Source organism: Pongo pygmaeus, chromosome 6 (assembly GCF_028885625.2).
Source record: "Pongo pygmaeus isolate AG05252 chromosome 6, NHGRI_mPonPyg2-v2.0_pri, whole genome shotgun sequence".
NCBI lineage: Eukaryota > Metazoa > Chordata > Mammalia > Primates > Hominidae > Pongo > Pongo pygmaeus.
This window is the reverse complement of record NC_072379.2, coordinates 11,470,198-11,490,071: the sequence shown is the minus strand read 5'-3', so window position 1 is coordinate 11,490,071 and position 19,874 is coordinate 11,470,198. Positions and strand designations below refer to the sequence as shown.

The following is a 19,874-nucleotide window of genomic DNA, read 5'->3' as shown; positions in this document are numbered from 1 at the left end:
ATTCTCCTGCCTCAGCCTCCTGAGTAGCTGGGATTACAGGCATGCGCCATCATGCCTGGCTAATTTTTGTATTTTCAGTAGAGATGGGGTTTCATCACGTTGGCCAGGCTGGTCTCAAACTCCTGACCTCAGGTGATCCGTCCACCTTAGCCTCCCAAAGTGCTGGGATTACAGGCGTGACCCACCATGCTCGACCAGGGCCCTTCCTGTTGGTATTCTAAGAGTCTGAATTTCTTGGAAAAGACAGGAACTTCAGCAATGCCTGCCCAAGGCTGGGCCCAGGCTGTATCTCCCCTGTCTATGGAGGCCAGTCACTCCACACTGTATGAGTTGTTTGCTGAGCAATGGCCCACCGGCCGGGAGCCCCGGCAACATCACAGTAGCTCTGTGGAGCCCTCCTAGTTCCCTGGTTGGGTCTGTACATGCAGGTCTGGGCCTCTGCCACCTCACAGGAATCAGTGATGAGCTGAAGTAGACACCAGCAAGCTGTATGCCCCCAAAGCTGGCATGCTAGGACCGTGGAGAGGAGCAGCACGCCCCCAGGCAGCCACTCAGAGGGGCTTTTTAACAGAAGCACACAGGACCATTGCAGACAATTCAAGTGCTCTAATATATCTCATCATCACGTCGCGCCACCCTGTCTACGTGCAATTGTATTTCCTCAGAGCATCAAGTAAGGAACGTGGCTGGGTACGGTGGCTCAAGCCTGTAATCCCAGCACTTTGGGACGCTGAGGCAGGCAGATCACTTGAAGTCAGGAGTTCGAGATCAGCCTGGCCAACATGGTGAAACCCCATCTCTACTAAAAAATAAAAAATAAAAAAAAATTAAATTAAAAAAAAAAAAAAGCCAGGTGTGGTGGTGGGCACCTATAATCCCAGCTACTTGGGAGGCTGAGGCAGGAGAATCGCCTGAACCCAGGAGGTGGCGGTTGCAGCGAGCCGAGATTGTACCATTGCACTCCAGCCTGGGTGATAGAGCCAGACTCCATCTTAAAAACGAAACAAAACAAATAACAAATAAGGGGCCGGGCGCAGTGGCTTACGCCTGTAATCCCAGCACTTTGGGAGGCCAAGGTGGGCGGATCACTTGAGGTCAGGAGTTCGAGACCAGCCTGGCCAACATGGTAAAACCCCATCTCTACTGAAAATACTAAAATTTAGCTGGGTGTCGTGGTGCACACCTCTAAGCCCAGTTACTCGGGAGGCTGAGGCAGGAGAATTGCTTGAACTCAGGAGACAGAGGTTGCAGTGAGCCGAGATAGCGCCACTAAACTCCAGCCTAGGCGAGAGAGAGACTCTGTCTCAAACAAAAACAAAAGCAAGGAACAAGGTTCTGTTCAGACCCACATAACTGCAGGGACGGGAGAAAGGTCAAGGCTGAACCATTTGCCTGGAATGGAGGCATCGCCCAATTGCAGTCAGAGCATGAAATCTCACTCTCTTTTTCTGCCTCTGCAGCTGACCCTGCAAAACCAGTTACAACTGCAGTTTTGCTTAATTATATCTCACTTTAGAAGCACTTGGGGAGGCCGGACGCAGTGGCTCACTCCTATAATCCCAGTACTTTGGGAGAACCAGGTGGGTGGATCTCCTGAGCTCAGGAGTTCAAGACCAGCCTGGGCAACATGGCGAAACCCCGTCTCTACAAAAAATTAGCCAGGCATGGTGGTGCACACCTGTGGTGCCAGCTACTTGGGAGGCTGAGATGGGAGGGTTGCTTAAGCCTGGGAGGAGGAGGTGGTGACAGACTTGAGACCCTGTCTCAACTTTCTGGGGAAGAAGACTTTGAGCTAAGTGTTCCTTTTTTTTTTTTTTTTTTCCAAGATTCAGGGTCTTGCTGTGTTGCCCAGGCTGGAGTGCAGTGGTGCCATCATAGCACACTGCAGCCTTGAACTCCGGGGCAGACGTGATCCTCCCACCTCAGCCTCCAGAGTAGCTAGGACTACAGGCGCATGCCACCATGCCCAACTAATTTTTTATTTTTTGTAGAGATGGGGTCTCACTCTGTTGCCCAGGCTGGTCTCAAACTCCTGGGCTCAAGCAATCCTCCTGCCTTGACCTCCTCCCAAAGTGCTGGGCTTATAGGAGTTACAGGAATGAGCCACTGTGCCCAGCTGTTCTTTCTTCCTTCCTTTCCTTCCTTCCTTTTTTTTTTTTAACATTTCTTATTTTAATTTAGTTAGCAGATCATTAAATACATAGGGGCATACCTAAACTAGCAAACAGAAAAATTAACCACGTTAGACTTCAGTCTGTCAAATACCAAACTGGCAGAGTTCTTAGGGTTATTTGTTTGTTTGTTTGTTTTATTGAGACTGAGTTTCGCTCTATTGCCCAGGCCGGAGTGCAATGGCGCAATCTCGGCTCATTGTAACCTCCGCCTCCCAGGTTCAAGCGATTCTCCTACCTCAGCCTCCCAAGTAGCTGGGATTACAGGCACCCGCCACCATGCCTGGTTAATTTTTGTATTTTTAGTAGAGATGGGGTTTCACCATGTTGGCCAGGCTGGTCTTGAACTCCTGACCTCAAATGATCCACCCGCCTCGGCCTCTCAAAGTGCTGGGATTACAGGCGTGAGCCACTGCGCCTGGCCAGCTCTTAGGGTTTTATGCACGCCTCTCCTATCTGAGGGGACCGGCATTTTGGGCAACTCTAGAGACACCCCCAGCCCTAAGTGACTGCATGCGACGCGGGGCTGCCGAGGGCACCTGGCACTGGGGGGTGTCTCCATCCTATACTCTGGGTTCTCCCACTGGAGGGAGGATTGAATCCAGTTTAATTCAGAGAGGGGCTTATGATTCTGTATCACATGTGGGCGTTTCACAATCTGAAATCTCCAAATTAATACGCGACCAAGTCATCCCCCACTTCCACCAGACACACGTTGGCCTGGCAGACGGCTCTTTTCCAACCCGGTAGGTCTCAAGACGAGCAACAGCCTCTGAGTCACAACTGCGCGGAGAAGCCTAACAGCCACCTCTGCAGAGCTCTCCCCCCCCGTCCAGCCCGAGCGCCATCTGGAAAGAGACTCTTCTCAGTGGCCCTGGCGCTCCAGAGACCCGCAAGCCACTGTCCCAATCCCCGTGTCCCCCACTCGCAAGCATTAACTGGTGCCTTTCACTTGTCTTTCTGTTACATCAGGAGTCAGGGGCACAGTGAGACCCCCACACAGAAGGTTGAGGCCACACCACTGACCAGCTGCAGGCCACATGGCAGAGGAGCCTGGCCGTAGTCCCGGTTGCCCGAGTGCCATCGATTGGGGCTGCCACCACCAGCCCAGTGCCACACCAGCACTGGCCACCATTCCTGGTTCCCCACAGCAAGCCTATATGCCAGGCGATGGTGTCTCCATTTTACAGACAAGGAAGCGGATGCCAGGGAGGGTAAGGGCTTGGTTCAAGGGTAGACAAACAGTGCTGGTGACAACAGCAAGTAGGAACGCAGGCCCCGGCGAAGCCCTTCCTGTGAACCGGATGCAGATTGACAGAACAGTGCCCGAGATCCCCATGTATCCTAGAGCCACATGGTTTTCTGTGTGCCTGGAAGCCACACGCCCAAGGACCTGCGGACAGGTGCAAGGAGGACGACCTCGGGAACGGCGATTCTCGAGGTGCCCTTTGGACCCCGAATGACAGTGTTTGCTGCTCGTCCTCAGGCCAGAGCACTTTAAATAAAAACAACCCACACATTCTCGTGTTTGTATAAAAGATATTTACTTCAATTATCACACCTAGGGTGCTAGTGAATAATAATACATGGTGTGAGTCTCATACAGTGATATTGCTTCTCCGTATTATATAGGGACCGTTGTACAGTGCTGAGAACAAACATCGTATGGCTAACCAAAGACAGAGGGACAACACCAAGGGGCCGACGGGTGCCTCCCCCACCCCCACGCCAGCCAGGTCAACTTTGACTCTTAATGTAGAAAAACAAATAGCAAGAAATAAAATGTTATCAGAGAGATGTCACACAGCAACACACCAGAGGCATCTCAAAGCGATTTGTACAAAAAAAAAAAAAAAAAAAAAAGGACGACTTTTTTTTTTTTTCCTTTTTTCTTTTTTTGGTCAATTGGGTCTCTGTGAGGATTGGAGAAAAAAAATCTGTGATTGTGAGGATGAACAAACAAGCTCTAGAAAGATCTAAGACTTGATGCGTTACAGAAAATATAAAATACTGCTAAAATGTAAGACGTGACAAAACACTGGAGCGGGGGTGGGGTGGGGAGAGCTGAGCTTATAAAGAGTTTTCCGGAAGATTCCGCCACCCTGCGAGTGCGTCTTGTGCTGTTAGTAGTCTGGACAGGAGCGTGGTGCTACCCGCTCTCAAGGCAAGCAGCAAAGAGTTATTGCACAAACGCAAAGAACTAGGTCTCTTATTCAATGCAAAGGGATATGGGGAAAACCACCTTCTTTTTACCCCCACTTTTATTTTATAACAAGCTATTCTCCAATGCTTCAAGAATTTTGGGTGAATTCTCACATCTCCAGAATACACGGGATTTTTTTTTTCCAAGAGGTCTCAGATGGGGGTACGTGAGATGCCCGTTTTCTCAAGGGAAGAGGCAGAAAATGGTTTGAGAGAGAGAGAAATGCATAGACTAATTAGAGAAAAATGAAAAAAAAAAAAAAAAAGCCTTTTTGGGAGATGGGGACCACTGTTTTGGTGGAGGGTTTCTTTCAAAGAGAGAACAAAATCAGGGCCCCCGGCGATCTTGGAGAAGGGGAGGTGATGGTATGGAAAGAGATGCTCTTCCCAGCCTACCTTGGGGTGAGCAGGGCCCTTGCCTTGGCCTGGGATAAGTTTCCTTCTGCTGGGCCCACGGGATCGAGGCAGGGCGCCTCACCTTCACACCCGATTGGCAACATCTGGGTGTCCTGCTGGCTGAGGTTGGGGCCACAGCAAGCTATCTCCACACCCAACCTTCCTCCACATTGAACCACCTAGAGGGGAAAGGGGCCCTCTGCCTATGATCTCCTAGGTGAGCCCTCAAGCCACAGCCTGGTACTACAAAACACTGTTGCTTTGAAAGATGGTTTTGACCAACTTTGTACGCAAGAAAAACAACAACAACAAAAAACCAACCAAAACATATCAACCCGTGCGGGCCTTGCAAGAAATCACTCTCTCGCTTGGAGGTAAAGTCTTGGCCAGGCCACCGCGCCCTCTCTGACCACGGCTCGCCGAAACTTCATGAACCCAGAAGTCTTACCAGAGGCTCTAGGAGGCTTTGGGGAACTGAACTTGGCTTTGCTAAGATTCCTCTGAAGCTCCTCAAGCGAGCATTCTTCAACTCAGCAACTCCCTCACACGTTGGTAGATTTTTTTGTTCATAAACTCTCTCATTTAAAAAGTTAGACACATAGAGACCACCAGTTTTTGAGTGGCTACTCTGGAGACAGGTGTTTGATTTTGCTGGGGAAACCCCCTCTGCCCCCAGTCAATCCCCCAGATGCCTTGGTTCTCTGGGGGAGTGGGGGAGAAGAGGAAGGCAGAGGATAGTAACCACTAGAGTGACAGCAAAAAGCATTTATGACAACAAAACACAAAATAACAATACACTCCTGATAAGTACTTAAATGATTAACCTAATAATAAATAGAAGAGGATAGAAATAATTTTTTTTTTTCTCAAGGAAACATCCTTTTATAATCACCCTCACGCACGCCGGCAGGTCAGTAGCAGTCAGTCCATTTCAACAAGACAAGATTAAGTGCTGGAAGGGATGGCTGTGGCCTCAGACACTGGGGAAGCCTCTCAGCTTCTGAATCACGGACACTCCCCAACCTGCCTCGTCAGGCCAGCGGCTCCGGCCAGAGCCCTCGGGCCCCGCACGCCCAGCACAGTGGTCACCAAGAGGCAGGCTGGGAGACTGGAGGGAGTCGGGGAGGCCTGTTTTCCCTTCGGTTCATGAACAAACGGAACTACAGTGAACAAACTCATTCATAACCTGAATCGTCCTGGTCTAAAGCTTACTTTGAGTTCATTTGGTGTGCAATACGTTATTTTTTAAAAATGAAGAAAAATGATTTCAATTGCACAGAGCTTTTACACATAGTCATCTATTTAAGTGCTTTCTGTTTAAAGCAAACTACAAAAAAAAAAATAATAATAAAAAAGAAGAAGCAAAAGGGGGGAAAAAAGAATTATAAAACAAAAGCAGCTCCGTGCCACTTCAATGTGTCTTGCTGAATGGTCTCTTGTTTCACCAGCAGAAGTCCCAATGCTTCCGTACACACTGTGCTTCTGATTAATTTCCATAGGGATGTAGCCGTGACATTGGGATATAAGGCACCTTTTCTTTCTGATTACAGAAAGCTTGATACATAGCATATAGCATATTTTGTGGTAGAAATTAAAGCGTAAACACTACAGAAATTACAGTAACGCAGACTAATGCTTTCTTAACATTATCGGGTAAACTAAAAGGATTCATGAAAAGCAACTCAAAGGCATCTTAAGAGTTTAAGAACGGGGGCATGGGGGAAGTGCACATTTATGCATAGCCAAATGTCTTTCTCTCGCCAGCCTTTTTTTTTGTCTTTTTTTTTTTTTTTTTTTTCGGGATTTTTCGCCTACAATGCCCAACTTTTAAAGTTAGCATTTTGGAGGAGACTAGGCGCTTTGGAAATGTCTTGTTAAAGCTAAATGTCACTTCATCCAAAAATGAAAACTCGAGATGATGCCACGGATGGCATGGACACGGTTATCTTTGGAGGGGAGGTGGCGGTGGGAGAGGCCTGGGCAGGAGGAGGCAGTTTTTGGAAGTCGGGCAGACAGGTGGAAATTGCATGTCCTTCTATTGCCCTGACCAGGGTGGTGAGGAGCACAGGCCGCCGGGGCCTCTGGGATTGGGAAGACTGGGCTGGGGGGCCGGGAGTAGGGCTGGGGCTTGTTTTACGCTCTGCCCCCCACACCCCCTCCTCTTCCATCCTGATTAAGCCCAAGGGTTGTGGACTTAACTTTCGGCCCATCTCTAAGGGTTTCACAGACTGGATCCTTCTAAACTTTATTGGGTACCTGCTTCCCCTTTTCCCTGGTAGTTTTCATCTACAAAAAGTCAAAACCTGATCGAAATAGAAACAAGATCATCAAATTGGACCATTCTCTTAGCGTTCGAGTGTGCTGGCCAGACTGGCATTCAGTACACACTGAGATCCAACCACATCACACTGGCCCCAGGTCACCACCTTGCCACTCAGGGCACAAGCCCTGCCCTGTGGTCACAAAGGCTTCCCTAATGTCATCAATGCCCAGGTGAAACCACAGAAGCACTGAGGGATTTCTAAATGTGAGCTTTGGCTGGTCGATGCCCAAGCACAGGATGCTGTCCCCATCCTTAGGTTCTTACTTGCAAACTCTCTCCAGCAGGGGAACAGTTTGGCCCCCACGGTGGACAGACCCACCTCCAACCAGCAGCCCCAGGAGCCGGTTTTCTTCGGTGCTGGATGGGAACTGGCATATTCTTTTGGGATAAGAGGGTGATGCAACTGTGGACGGGGCATGTAGGCTGGAGAAAGCCATCTATCCTTTCCGTCTTTGAGATGTTTGATGTTTGCAAAGTAGCGTTCGCAGTGACGCTAAAACCACGCCACAGACGACAGACACCCAAGAGCTACGGCGTTCCCCAAAGCCAGCTGGGAATCTTGGGAAGTGTCCTCATGTGGCCACTTTGGGGCAGTCCGGGGCAAGGATAATGGCCATGATGGATCTTAACAGCTGAACAGGACTGGACAGAAAGGAAGGCGGACAAAAGACAAGACCCTCGGAGGCCCGAGACCACGCCCTGCCTGCAAAAGAAACAGCTGCTGGAGCTTTGGGAACAGGTGGAAGTCAAGAGAAAAATCCGTGTGCCTTGCAGAGCACAGCTGTTTCTCCGTGTTGTGCTCACAAAAGGAGAGACACACAAAGCCGGCCCACCAGGCAGAGGGATGCTCGTGTCTGCTGCGCTGGCAGCTTTTCTGCCCTCTCCAGCCCACGTGCCTCACAGTTCTGTGGGGTGTGGTTCTGGGTGACATCAGATGGAGAACACAGGTTAGTGAGGTAGAAGGGACAATGAGGAGTGTGAAGAAGAGGGAGGATATCTGGGGAGGGACAGGGCCCCCCACCGGCAGCACAGGAGCCAAACCTCCAGCCTAAAGTACCACAGCGAATAGCCCAGCACGCCCACTGCTCATGCCCCGTGTTGCTACATCTCGCCCTGTACAGCTGGCTTGTCGGCCTTGGGATGAGTAAGGTCTATGGGCTTTTGTTTTTACTGGTCTGCCAAGAAGCGCCTGTCATAGTGCATTTAAGGCAAAGGCTGTCGCCCCTCAGTTCAAAATCTCTGCTTTTGTGTGACTCCCAGAAGGACATGCGTCTGTTCCCCTGGCTCTGCTATTTTTCAGTAAGATTTGCTTTGCTAAAATCAGAGGAATGAAAAACATTGCATAGAATGTCAACAGAGTTCACTGATCACCCTTGTATCAAAGGACATGCATGCAGGAGGAACAAAGTCATCCAGTCCAACCTTAGTCGGGAAGGCACCTGCCCGTGAGAGAGCTCACCTGGGGACTCCTGTTCCCCTCTCTTTTTAGGGCCTGGCTGTGGCATGATCTTAAAGTAGTCAGCTGAGGCCCACAGTGATCTCTTTGCAGCCTGTGTAAACTGGTCGTGAGCTGCACGCCTGATGCTGGCCCTGGCCAAGGAGGGAGATGGGGTATGAGAGCTGGCCACCTGGGCTTGGGCGGTGGCCAGAAAGGAATATTTAACCCAGAGCTCTGCTGCACTCAGGACCCGGACCGCCAACCAGCAGACCTGAACGTCCACATCAGACAGGATGGTTTTTCAATGGGAAGAAAACAAAGATGGCGACAGGAAGGAAACTGAGCAGGGAGGTATTTGTACTTTGGAGGTACAAGGGATCTACCCCAGGGAGGCCGTCAACTGGTATCTTTTGCCTCAATTACTTGCACAAAGTAGCAGGTTTTGATGGTGGGTCCCTGTGAGCCACGATCCTGGCATTTCTCAGAGAGTTCTCCCACGCATGCATCCCTGGGCTGCCACCCCGATCCTGTCCCAGGAGACGCTTAGAAGCTGCCTCATGCCAAGATGCCTCCTAAGATCGTCTAGAAGAATCCAGTTGAGCTAAGCTCCATGGCTCTGATAACCCTTTCTAAAGAGAGGCCTGGTGAGCAGAAACCACAGATGTCTTCACTGATACAGAAGTTCAAGAGGAGGTTACCTGGGAGCTCGGGGATTGGGGAGGAGGATAGAAGACTCCTCTGGGATGGAAGTGAGTTGGGCACAGGTCTAGAACAGAACTCTCACACCTGCCATCTCAGCTATCACAAGGGAGCTTGGGCCAGAACCCCGGGTCAAGAGGCTAAATGCAAACACTGATTTTATGCCGAGCCTCTGCTTAGCCAGCTAAGTTAATGGCAAAAGCCTTAAGTTATGAACACTGCCTCCAATTAACAAAAAGAAGCCATTTAAAATGGCATAATGGAGCTTGTAATTAAGTGTTAGTGTTTTATATGGAACCGTTTCCCCCAGGGGAGAGGTATAAATCAGCTTTTTAAACTCGTAGAGCGTGAAGAGGAAGGGGGTCGGCTGCCTGCGGGGGCCACTGCTTGGAATGCCAGCCTGCTAAAGGGGAGCCATGCCGAGGGGACACTGTTCAAGGCACTTGAATACTGCTTAGCAAGATGAGAGATTAACCCTTAGACTCCAACTGAGGGGCCCAACCAGGAGGGGGTGCTCCCCTGGCCACGGATTGCTGTATTATTTTAGTGGCAGCTCTTAGAAGTATTACAGACAGTGCTAGCTTCACATCAAAAATCTAAGGTTAGGATCTCCATTTAAAAAAAAAAATAAATAATAGAGGAAAAAAATACACAGAACTGCAAGCAAAATTTAACCAACTGATTGTATCCGGCACCAGATGTAAGTCTGGCAAAAAAGACAGAAGGGGAACAAACAGTAACCTAGTTAAAAATCTAAGAAGTAAAAACAAAAAAGAGAAAACAACACATATGACTAAATTGCTTGGGAGGGTCAAAATGACTGCATTTTAGACTGTTACTGTTTGGCCACTAGAAGGGACAAATCTGTATTTGTCAATTTCCTCAGATTTAACACCTTTGTAAATAACAGTCATGCCTTTAAAACTAAACCCTAGCCTACTATTTCCTGTTAACTTATTTTCATTCTTATAAAAATTAGACAATATTTAAAGATTCATCACACATGGTGACAAAAGTCCCTTGAGGGTTTTGTGGAGAGGACGCCACAGTCATCAGGGCTCTGCCACTCACTGTCCTAAGGGTCACTGATGTGAACTCACTCTTCTCCATGCACCTGAATTGAGCTAGATGTTGACCCGTGTCCCCTTAAGCTCCTCTAATTTTGAATTCTCTTCTCCCTGAACCGGATTTCAAGTTCAGAAATGATACCCCCAACAAAAGACAAACAAACGGCCTGCCTCCCAGCCCCCTAGAGCCTTCTGAAAACTTCTTATTCATGAAAAGGCATTGTCTTTAGTGTAGTGACTCTCAAAATTTGTGAAAACGTGAACTAAGTGCTGCAGTTGCAGGTTAAAAGACTGTAAATGAAATAATCTCTAAAACATCATGCAAGAAACGTGGTTTCACATCTTACAGTCAAAGTCCTACAAGTTAATTAACAAGCACACGGAGGTGGAATAGCCAGAGCATACCTTTAAAATTATAACTCCCTCCCACCCCCCAAATAAAAAAAAAAGTAATATTAATTAAACTTAAGAAATAATGAATGCACCATTAAAATGTCATCCAAAGATGTTGACCTAAGACAAAGGTTTCAATGATACACAATACGGTCAAAAAGTTTTCAATCAGTAATATACAGTATGACAACTACATCTTGTAAATTATACCCAATACTGCCGGCAGTCTATCCCTCTAAAGAATATTTGCCCCTTTCATCCCTTCCTAACAATCAGATAATAAAATACAGCACCTATAAATAAGCAAAAAAAAATATATATATATACCGAAATCATCTATTGTTAGTTTAAAGATATGGCAATAAAGGAGTCTAAATTAGCAAACTTGTAGAAGCCGTAACTGATAAAACAGCTTATTGAAAAAGGTGGCAGTAATGCACTCTACGTGTGCACAGGTACTTAAGAAAATACACAGACGTATAAAATTGCACACACGCACACGCACGCACACTCTCACCCGCCTCTATTCTCACGCATATACACATAGACAAGGGAGGAATCAGAGACAAGTTAGACTTTCAGTTTGTACTTAGACTGCCCTAAAACTGTGCATAAAAGAACTTTCTAAGAGGCGAAATGAAAGAAGGGCAAATGGTAGGTTTGGAAGTTGAAGAGCATCCACGTTTTGGTGTGAGTTTGGGCCATTTCTACAGGGATGGGAGTGGGGAGCCCAGAATGCCACGTTCTCTCTCCTGCAGAGAAAGGAAGTTTCCCACGAGTTCAACAGGGTCATCAGTGCTTGCGGTGGGAAGAAAAAGGGAAAGAGAGAGAGAGAGTGCGCGTGTAAGCCCTGCCCAGGCCTGGGGAGTGTCTTCCCCTGGGAGGGCTCAGTTCATCAGGTGTCCAGGAGAGTGGTGTGAGGTGAGGTGCCTTCTGTGCCAGAGAGAGATCCGTAGACTGCTATCTACTTGGGGACGGGCCCGTCTGGCCCTGGAACTGCCTGCTGTGCTCGCCCGGACTACTCTCTCCTTTCTTTCAATGCTTGCACACGTGCAGACGCACAGACAGACTGAGACACCATAAATTAAACAAAATTAACAGGTACATGCTACAGTTCTAACTTGTCTCCTAAACCTCCAAGATATGAGGTCTGATCAGCGTGCTCTGCGGTTAGAGGTTAAAAAGCAGATTATAAAATACCTAGATTCGGATCTTTTCTTTTTTTTTTTTTTTTTTTTTTTTTTGTCCTGATTTGGCCTAGAATGGAGTGTATTAAACAAACCCTGGTCTGCAAAACCCAGGGTCAGTTAAAGCTATACATCGATGTGCACTACATGTCAGGATTCTATTCACATACAAGAAAACACTATGTCAGCTACCACAAAATCAGAGTTTCCTGATGTGACGTTTTCTTTTTGTTAAAAAATATGTGGAGTAAATGTGTTTTATTTTAATTCAAAGTTTCAAACGAGAAGATTCTTTTCTTGAAAATATTTAGGAATCCAAACTAGTGTGTTTAGAGTCGTTTTGACTGTGCAATCTCTTAGTGGCAACTGAACAGCTACAAAAACTTTCTTTTTTAATTTTTCTGAAAAATCCCACCCCCTCCCCTTTTATTTTTTCCTGGTTTAAGAAGATAATAGTGTATTATCGCTCTGAAGCCATTAGATGGCAGATAAAAAGCCCCCTTTTAATATGTGGGTTTGATTTTTTTTCTTTTAAAGCCCACACGGAACAGGAGGACACAAGGCAAAGCTGTAAGAGTTATTCCAGAACCTGTGGAAATCACTTAGGGCAATTAAAAAAACACTTCAGGGTACAAAAAAGCTCGACCACACATTTCCGTTTTCTTCCTTGAAAACACGACATAGATTGGGCTTAATGCTCCTTTGTTTTCTATATGCACCTTGGCCTATGGCGATTTTGCCCTGTGGCCCGCAGGGCGGTAAGTGCGCAAAGCGGTCCAGGCCGCGGGCTGGGTCTGGGCCGCGGGGTCGGTGGAGGCCGCAGGGTCGGCCCGGGCCTCAGGGTCGGTGTGGGCCGCAGAGTGGGTCTGGGCCGCGGCCTTGGATCTGGGCCTCGGGTCGGTGCAGGCTGCGGACCGTGGAGTGGGTCTGGGCTGCGCGCTCAGGTCCGGCCCTGGGTCGGTGCAGGCCGTGGGCCAAGCCCAGGCCACGGTGTCCACAGCGCCTGCCCCGTCCGACCCCGTCCAGGCCCTTGCGGCCCAGCCTGGCTGCCCGCCCCGGGGCCACGGCCCCTCAGAACTCCCATTCGATAGGTTCCTCCCGGCTGGCGGCCTTCTCCAGGCGGTGGATGATGCTGTTCAAGTTCGCCGCCTTCTTCTTGCGCAGGGGGTTGTCGCGCGAGTCCCGGGCGCCCGCGGCCTCGGGGAGGCCGAAAAGGCTCTGCAGCGAGCTGGGCCTGCGGGGGGCGCTGCTGCTGCTGCTGCTGCTGCTGGGCGGCGGCGCGGAGCTCCGGACCGCGGGGCCCTCCCCCGGCGCGGCGGCGGCGGCGGCGGCGGCTGAGGTAGCGGCGTCCTCGGGGGCCGCGGGCGCGGCGGTGGCGGTGGCGGTGGCGGGGCTGGGCAGGGGCCCCGGGCCTTCCACGGGGCCTCCCTCGTGGTCGTCGTCGCGGGCGTCGTCCGGGCCCGGGGTCCCCGAGGGCGGCGGCTCCGTCTGCTCCGCCGGCCGCGGCACCTCCTCCCGCTCGGCCTCTCCCTGAGACTTGGGCTCCTCGGTGGTGTCGGCGCTGCCTGGGCCCTCAGTGGCCTCCACGCCGTCGCAGCTGTCGCCCTCCGAGCTGGGCGCCGCCCGGCCGCTGCGGGCTGAGGGTGAGTCGCTGGCGCCCGCCTGGCCCTGGCTCCCGGCCTGAATTTCCTCAATGAACAGTTCTCTGCGGATCCGAGACCTACAAGACAACAAGCGGCAGGGACGTGAGGGGGATGCTGCTGGGGTCAGGGCCTCTGGTGCTACCCCAGCCAGACCCCTCTCTCTGGGGCTCCTGCTCCATCCAGCCTGGAGGCCCCTCCGTGCCCCTCCAGCGACCCTGGGGCCACGGGGCAACCCCTCTCCAGAGTCACCAACCACCCCTCCGGGCCTGGCCAGGAGCCATCCCAGGGCTGGGACACCACTCCCCTCTTCTCCACTGCAACAAATTGCCACGGGCACTTATTTTAATTTTTATTTTTTGAGACAGAATTTCCCTGTTGCCGCCCAGGTGGAGGGCAGTGGCTCAATCTCCACTCACTGCAACCTCTGCCTCCTGGGTTCAAGTGATTCTCCTGCCTCAGCCTCCAGAGTACCTGGGATTACAGTCACCCGCCACCACATCCAGCTAATTTTTGCATTTTTAGAAGAGATGGGGTTTCACCATGTTGGCCAGGCTGGTCTCAAACTCCGGACCTCACGTGATCTATCTGCCTCGGCCTCCAAAAGTGCTGGGATTACAGGTGTGAGCCACTGCATCCAGCCACTTATTTTATTTTTCAAAAACCTTTTGGTAACAAGGCCTTGTTCTGTCACCCAGACTGGAGTGCAGTGGTGCCATCACAGCTCAGTGCAGCCTCCAACTACTGGGCTTGAGTGATCCTCCCATCTCAGCCTCCTGAGTAGCTAGGACCACAACTGTGTCACTATGCTTGCTAATTTTTAAATTTTTTTAAGAGATGGAGTCTCGCCATGTTGCCCAGGCTGGTCTTGGAGCTCCTGGGCTCAAGCAATCTTCCTGCCTGGGTCTCCCCAAGTGCTGGGATTACAGGCATGAGCCACCACTTCTGGCCAGGGTTCTTATCGAGTGACACGTTTCCTCCATCTGATCCCATCCCACTCCAACCAGACTGAGAAAGGCAAGGTCCTATTTATTCTTTGTACACCCAGGCCTTGCACTGGTGCCTGGTGTGCAGTAATGAAGGCTGGGTGAGTTCATCAATGAAACTGCCTGATAACCGCTGCATCCAGCAGGACTTCAGGAGAGAGGACCAATTATTGGATAGTGGCCAAAGTGACAATTTTAATCTCTGAGCCACAGAAGGTCAGGTTGGGGGCTTGTGGTCCAGGGTAGGGTGGAATTCCACCAAATTCTGTACTTTTTCTTTTTTTTTTCCTTTCCTTATTTTACTTAGAGGCAGTGTCTTGCTGTCACTCAGGCTGAAATGCAGTGGTGTGATCATAGCTCCCTGCAGCCTCCACCTCCCAGGCTCAGGTGATCCTCCTGCCTCAGCCTCCTGAGTAGCTAGGACAACAGGTATATACCACCATGTCTAAATTTTTTAAATACTGTAGAGACAGGATCTCATGATGTTGCTTAGGCTGGAGTGCAGGGGCAAGATCATAGTTTACTGCAAACTTGACCTCCTGGGCTGAAGTGATTCTCCTGCCTTGGCCTCCCAGTGTTGATACTACAGGTGTAAGCCACCAAGCCCGGCCAATGAGGCTTTCTGAGGCTGGACATGGTAGCTCACGCCTGCAATCCCAGCACTTTGGGAGGCTGAGGCGGGCAGATGGCTTGAGGCCTGGCATTCGAGACCAGCCTGGCCAACATGGTGGAACCTTGTCTCTACTAAAAATACAAAAATTAGCCGGGCGTGGTGGCAGGTACCTGTAATCCCAGCAACTCAGGAGGCTGAGGCAGGAGAATCTCTTGAACCTGGGAGGCGGAGGTTACAGTGAGCCAAGACTGTGCCACTGCACTCCAGCCTGGGCAACAGAGCAAGATCCTGTCTCAAGGAAAAAAAAAAAAAAAAAGGTTTTCTGGGTTCCTACTCTGCGCCGGATCCTGTGCTGACTGTGGGGACTCCCCTGGGGAAGATCCTACTGTAGCTTAGCCCAGGGTATTGAACTCTGGTGGGGTGCAGGGGGTTGTGAATCTGCTACGGAGTTATTTGGTTCCTGCGTGCAGTGAGCTCTGAACCTTGCCCTGAAAGATTTGTGAGCTCTGGTTCAGAAAGGAAAGGTTCTGAGAAGCCCCCCAGAAGTTCCAAGGTGTGTAAGTCTTTCCCCTTTCCCTGGGGCTACCTTGGGAGCCCAGGAAATGGTGGCTTCTGTGAACAGGTTCCTGGGCGCTATGGCTTTCAAGCTCCTTGGCAGTGAGACTGCTAGTTGGGGTGAAACTCTCCACCCCACCTACTCTGGTTGGGGAGGCGGGAGGCTATACGGAGGTTTGGTCCCAGCCCGACCCAAAACCAGAGTACAGGCTTTTTGGAAGCAGGCACACTTGGGTTGGATATCTGGCTATGGTGCTTACTAGCTGTGCAACTTGGAGAAGTTATTTAACCTCATAGCCATAGGATTCTGTAAGAAATAAGAAAATTTCATTTTTCTTTCTTTTTTCTTTTTCTTTTTTTTTTTTTTTGAGATGGGAGTCTCACTCTGTCATCCAGGCTGGAGTGCAGTGGTGTGATCTCGGCTCACTGCAACCTCCGCCTCTTGGGTTCGAATGATTCTCCTGCCTCAGCCTCCCGAATAGCTGGGACTACAGGTACGTGCCACAACAACTGGCTAATTTTTTGTATTTTAGTAGAGACAGGTTTCACCATGTTGGCCAGGCTGGTTTTGAACTCCTGACCTCAGCTGATCCACCTGCCTTGGCCTCCCAAAGTGCTGGTATTACAGGCATGAGCCACCGCGCCTGGCTACAACTTCAGTTTTCTTATTTCTTGTCTGAAAAATGTGGAGAATGGTATCTTCCTTGCAGAGAAGTTATTAAGATTAAATAAGGTATTAAATGTATGATGTAGGACCCAAAGTAGCCACTCAAAAAGGGGTCACCCTTCCCCCTATCCAGCCGCTGTTTGTGTGCTGTGATAAGCCCTAAGGCTGGGGTGGGGAGGGGACACCGTTAGGCATGGGGCCTGTGTTTCCATGCTTGTGAGCTTGGCCCCTGTGTGCAGACTTTGCCTGTAAAATGGGGCCAGCAGCACTGCACTTGGGTGCTGATGGAGGGACTAATAAGATGGTACATCTATAAAACTGTCTGCTCAGGCAGGGTGCAGGGACTCATGCCTGTAATCCCAGGGCTTTGGGAGGCTGAGGTGGGAGATCACTTGAGCTCAGGAGTTAGAGACCAGCCTGGGCAAAACAGCAAAACCCCATCTCTACAGAAAAATACAAAAAATTAGCCACGTGTGGTGGCATGCACCTGAAGCCCCAGCTACTCCTGAGGCTCAGATGGAAGGATTGGCTGAGCCTGGGAGTTCAAGGCTGCGGTGAGCTGAGATTTTGCCACTGTACTCCAGCCTGGGCGACACAGCGAGACCCTTTCTCAAAAAACCAAAACCAAAACTAAAACCAAAATCAGAAAACAAACAAACAAAAAAAACTTTTTGGCTCAGTGCCTGGCACATCCTTTGTGCTCCACAGATGTGAGACATCATCCTTCTTAGCCTAGATTTGTCTCCATGTTTCTAAGGAATACTGTCTTCTGGCCTAGAAAGATGAGCTACCAGGAGCAGTTGTGGTTTTTAGGGAAGTCACACAAGGCTCGTGGAATGCCATGGCTACGAGGGTTCGGAATCCGAGTTCCTACTTGGGTGGACCTGTTTTTCCAGGGGAGAGCAGTGTCCTGTGGCGTGTTGTTCTGGCAATCTCGTCGTCAATCCTGGGTAAATGGTCAGCCTGAGATATGTTTTTTTTTTTGCGGGGGGACAGGGTCTTGCTCTGTTCTCCAGGCTGGAGTGCAGTGGCATGATCACAGCTCACTGCAGCCTCAACCTCCTCAAGTGATTCTCCCACCTCAGCCTCCTGAGTAGCTGGGATCACAGGCACGCACCACCACGCCCGGCTAAGTTTTTCTATTCTTTGTAGAGATGCGGTCTCACTACGTTCCCAGGCTGGTCTCAAACTCCTGGGCTCCAGCAGTCCTCCCACCTTGGCCTCCCCAAATGCTGGGATTACAGGCCGTGCCCGGCCCAGCCTGAGATATTTTTAATTGCCTTTAGCCAGAGATATTCCTAATTCCCTTAAAGTGAAAGGATAAGAAGAAATAAAGCTTGGTTTTTATTTTTGAGGGGGCAAAAATTGACACCAAGTGTTACTCCCTGAGGGTTCCAGTGGGGCAGGAGAAAAGAAAATTTACTTTTCCTGTTTAACCCCTGAGAAAAGAACGTAAACAACTACATTCTCGGTTAGGGATTTAACACATCCAGTGTTGGGAAGCTCTGTCGGGTATAACGGCAGGTTGGTCTGTATAAAGCATTTAGTGAAAGAACCAAAGCCTTGGAGAAAAAACTCAGTTGCATCTCTGCTCTGCCCCTCTGCCCTTGGCCTGCTGGGTGGGTGGTCTTTTTTTTTTTTTGAGACGGAGTTTTGCTCTGTTGCCCAGGCTGGAATGCAATGGCGCAATCTCGGCTCACTGTAACTTCTGCCTCCGGGGTTCAAGAGATTCTCCTGCCTCAGCCTCTAGAGTAGCTGGGATTACAGGCATGTGCCACCACACCGGGCTAATTTTGTATTTTTAGTAGAGGCAGGGTTTCACCATGTTGGCCAGGCTGGTCTCGAACTCCTGACCTCAGATGATCTGCCCGCCTTGGCCTCCCAAAGTGCTGGGATTATAGGCGTGAACCACCAAGCCCGCCCCTGCTGGGTGATCTTAGACAAGCGACTTCATGCTAATTCTGAATGCTCACTTCTCCTTCATTTATTTTATTATTATTATTATTATTATTATTATTATTATTATTATTATTATTTTCTGTAGAGACAGGGTCTCACTATGTTGCTGAGGCTGGTCTCGAACTCCTGGCCTCAAACCATCCTCTTGCCTCAGCCTCCCAGTGTGGTGGAGTTCCAGGCATGAGCCACTGTGCTCGGCCCCTCGTTTCTCCTTCCACCTGTTTCGTTGCTTATAAAATTCTTCTCTACTCCAATCCTCCTTTCAAGAGCCTACTCATCTCATACCTCTTCCATGATATTTTTCCAGATCTCTGCAGCTCAAACTCATCTCTTGGAGCCCATATTTGACTCAGCCCAGCCTGCTTTGTTGTGGAGTTATTTTTGAAAGGAAGCATTTGTTGAGTGTCTACTCTGGATTCAGACCTGGGATTCGTTTATTTTTTTGAGACAGAGTCTCGCTGTGTCACCCAGACTGGAGTGCAGTGGTATGATCATGGCTCACTGCAACCTCCAACTCACAGGTTCAGGCGATTCTCTTGCCTCAGCCTCCTGAGCAGCTGGGATTACAGGCGTGCACCACCACACCTGGCTAATTTTTGTATTTTTAGTAGAGATGGGGTTTCATCATGTTGGCCAGGTTGGTCTTGAACTCCTGGCCTCAAGTGATCTACCTGCTTTGGCCTCCCAAAGTGCTGGGATTACGGGCATAAGCTACCACACCCAGCCCAGACCTGTGATTACTAAATTTTATTTACTAAGTTTTGAGGTCCTACTGGTATTCTTCTCTCCCCTTCTCTATCTTTGCCACAGGTGTACCACTGAATTTCCTAGTGCTAAAATGCACAAAAGAGGCATCCCCACAATGACCACAGACTACAGTGTGATAGGCATGACTATCAGAAGACCAGCAAGACAAGCAGCAAACTAAGAAACCCGAGGGGGTGTACCCTGGCCAGGGGGCAGTGACTGCCATGCAGCTGAGGCCTGTTGGGGGACTTGGGAAACAAACGTGGCCCCAGCAGGGCCAGGGAACATACTTTTGGAACTGTTTTGTATAATTGGTAGCATCTATGCCCAGATGGTAACCTAGGGCTTTGCATGCGTCTGTATGATAGAAAGAGTTATCACACATGCCCTAAAATGGATGTGAATTGCAGGAGACTTCAAAGTGCACGCATCTTTGTGGCTAGAAAGTAGAGATGGCATCTAGGCGTGGTGGCTCACGCCTGTAATCCCAGAACTTTGGGAGGCCGAGGTGGGTGGATCACTTGAGGTCACGAGTTTGAGACCAGTCTGGCCAACATGGTGAAACCCAGACTCTACTAAAAATACAAAAAATTAGTCAGGCATGGTGGCGGGGGCCTATAATCTCAGCTTCTCAGGAGGCTAAGGCAGGAGAACGGCTTGAATCTAGGAGGCAGAGGTTGCAGTGAGCCGAGATTGTGGTGCTGCACTCCAGCCTGGGTGACAGAGCAAGACTCTGTCTCAGAAAAAAAAAAAAAGAAAGAAAGTGGAAATGGGATAGCATGGCACCTGTCGAAGAGAAGCTTCAGGAAACCCCTGTCCACGTTTCCGTTC

General features: G+C 49.8%; 1 protein-coding gene across 15 annotated transcripts in view; it reads right to left on the bottom strand.

Annotated features, from left to right (window-relative positions):
* CUX1 (cut like homeobox 1) overlaps positions 1–19,874 on the bottom strand; it is a 464,969-nt gene that overhangs the window by 22,348 nt on the left and 422,747 nt on the right. For 12 of the 15 annotated variants that reach the window (XM_063668185.1, XM_054496501.2, XM_054496505.2 and 9 more), the window contains one exon: positions 3,697–13,596. The exons of the other annotated variants lie outside the window; for them this stretch is intronic. In XM_063668185.1, coding sequence (XP_063524255.1) covers positions 12,948–13,596 — 649 coding nt within the window. In that variant the 3' untranslated portion in view covers positions 3,697–12,947. Of the gene's footprint in view, positions 1–3,696; positions 13,597–19,874 lie in introns of those variants that run through there. 15 annotated transcript variants of the gene reach the window in all.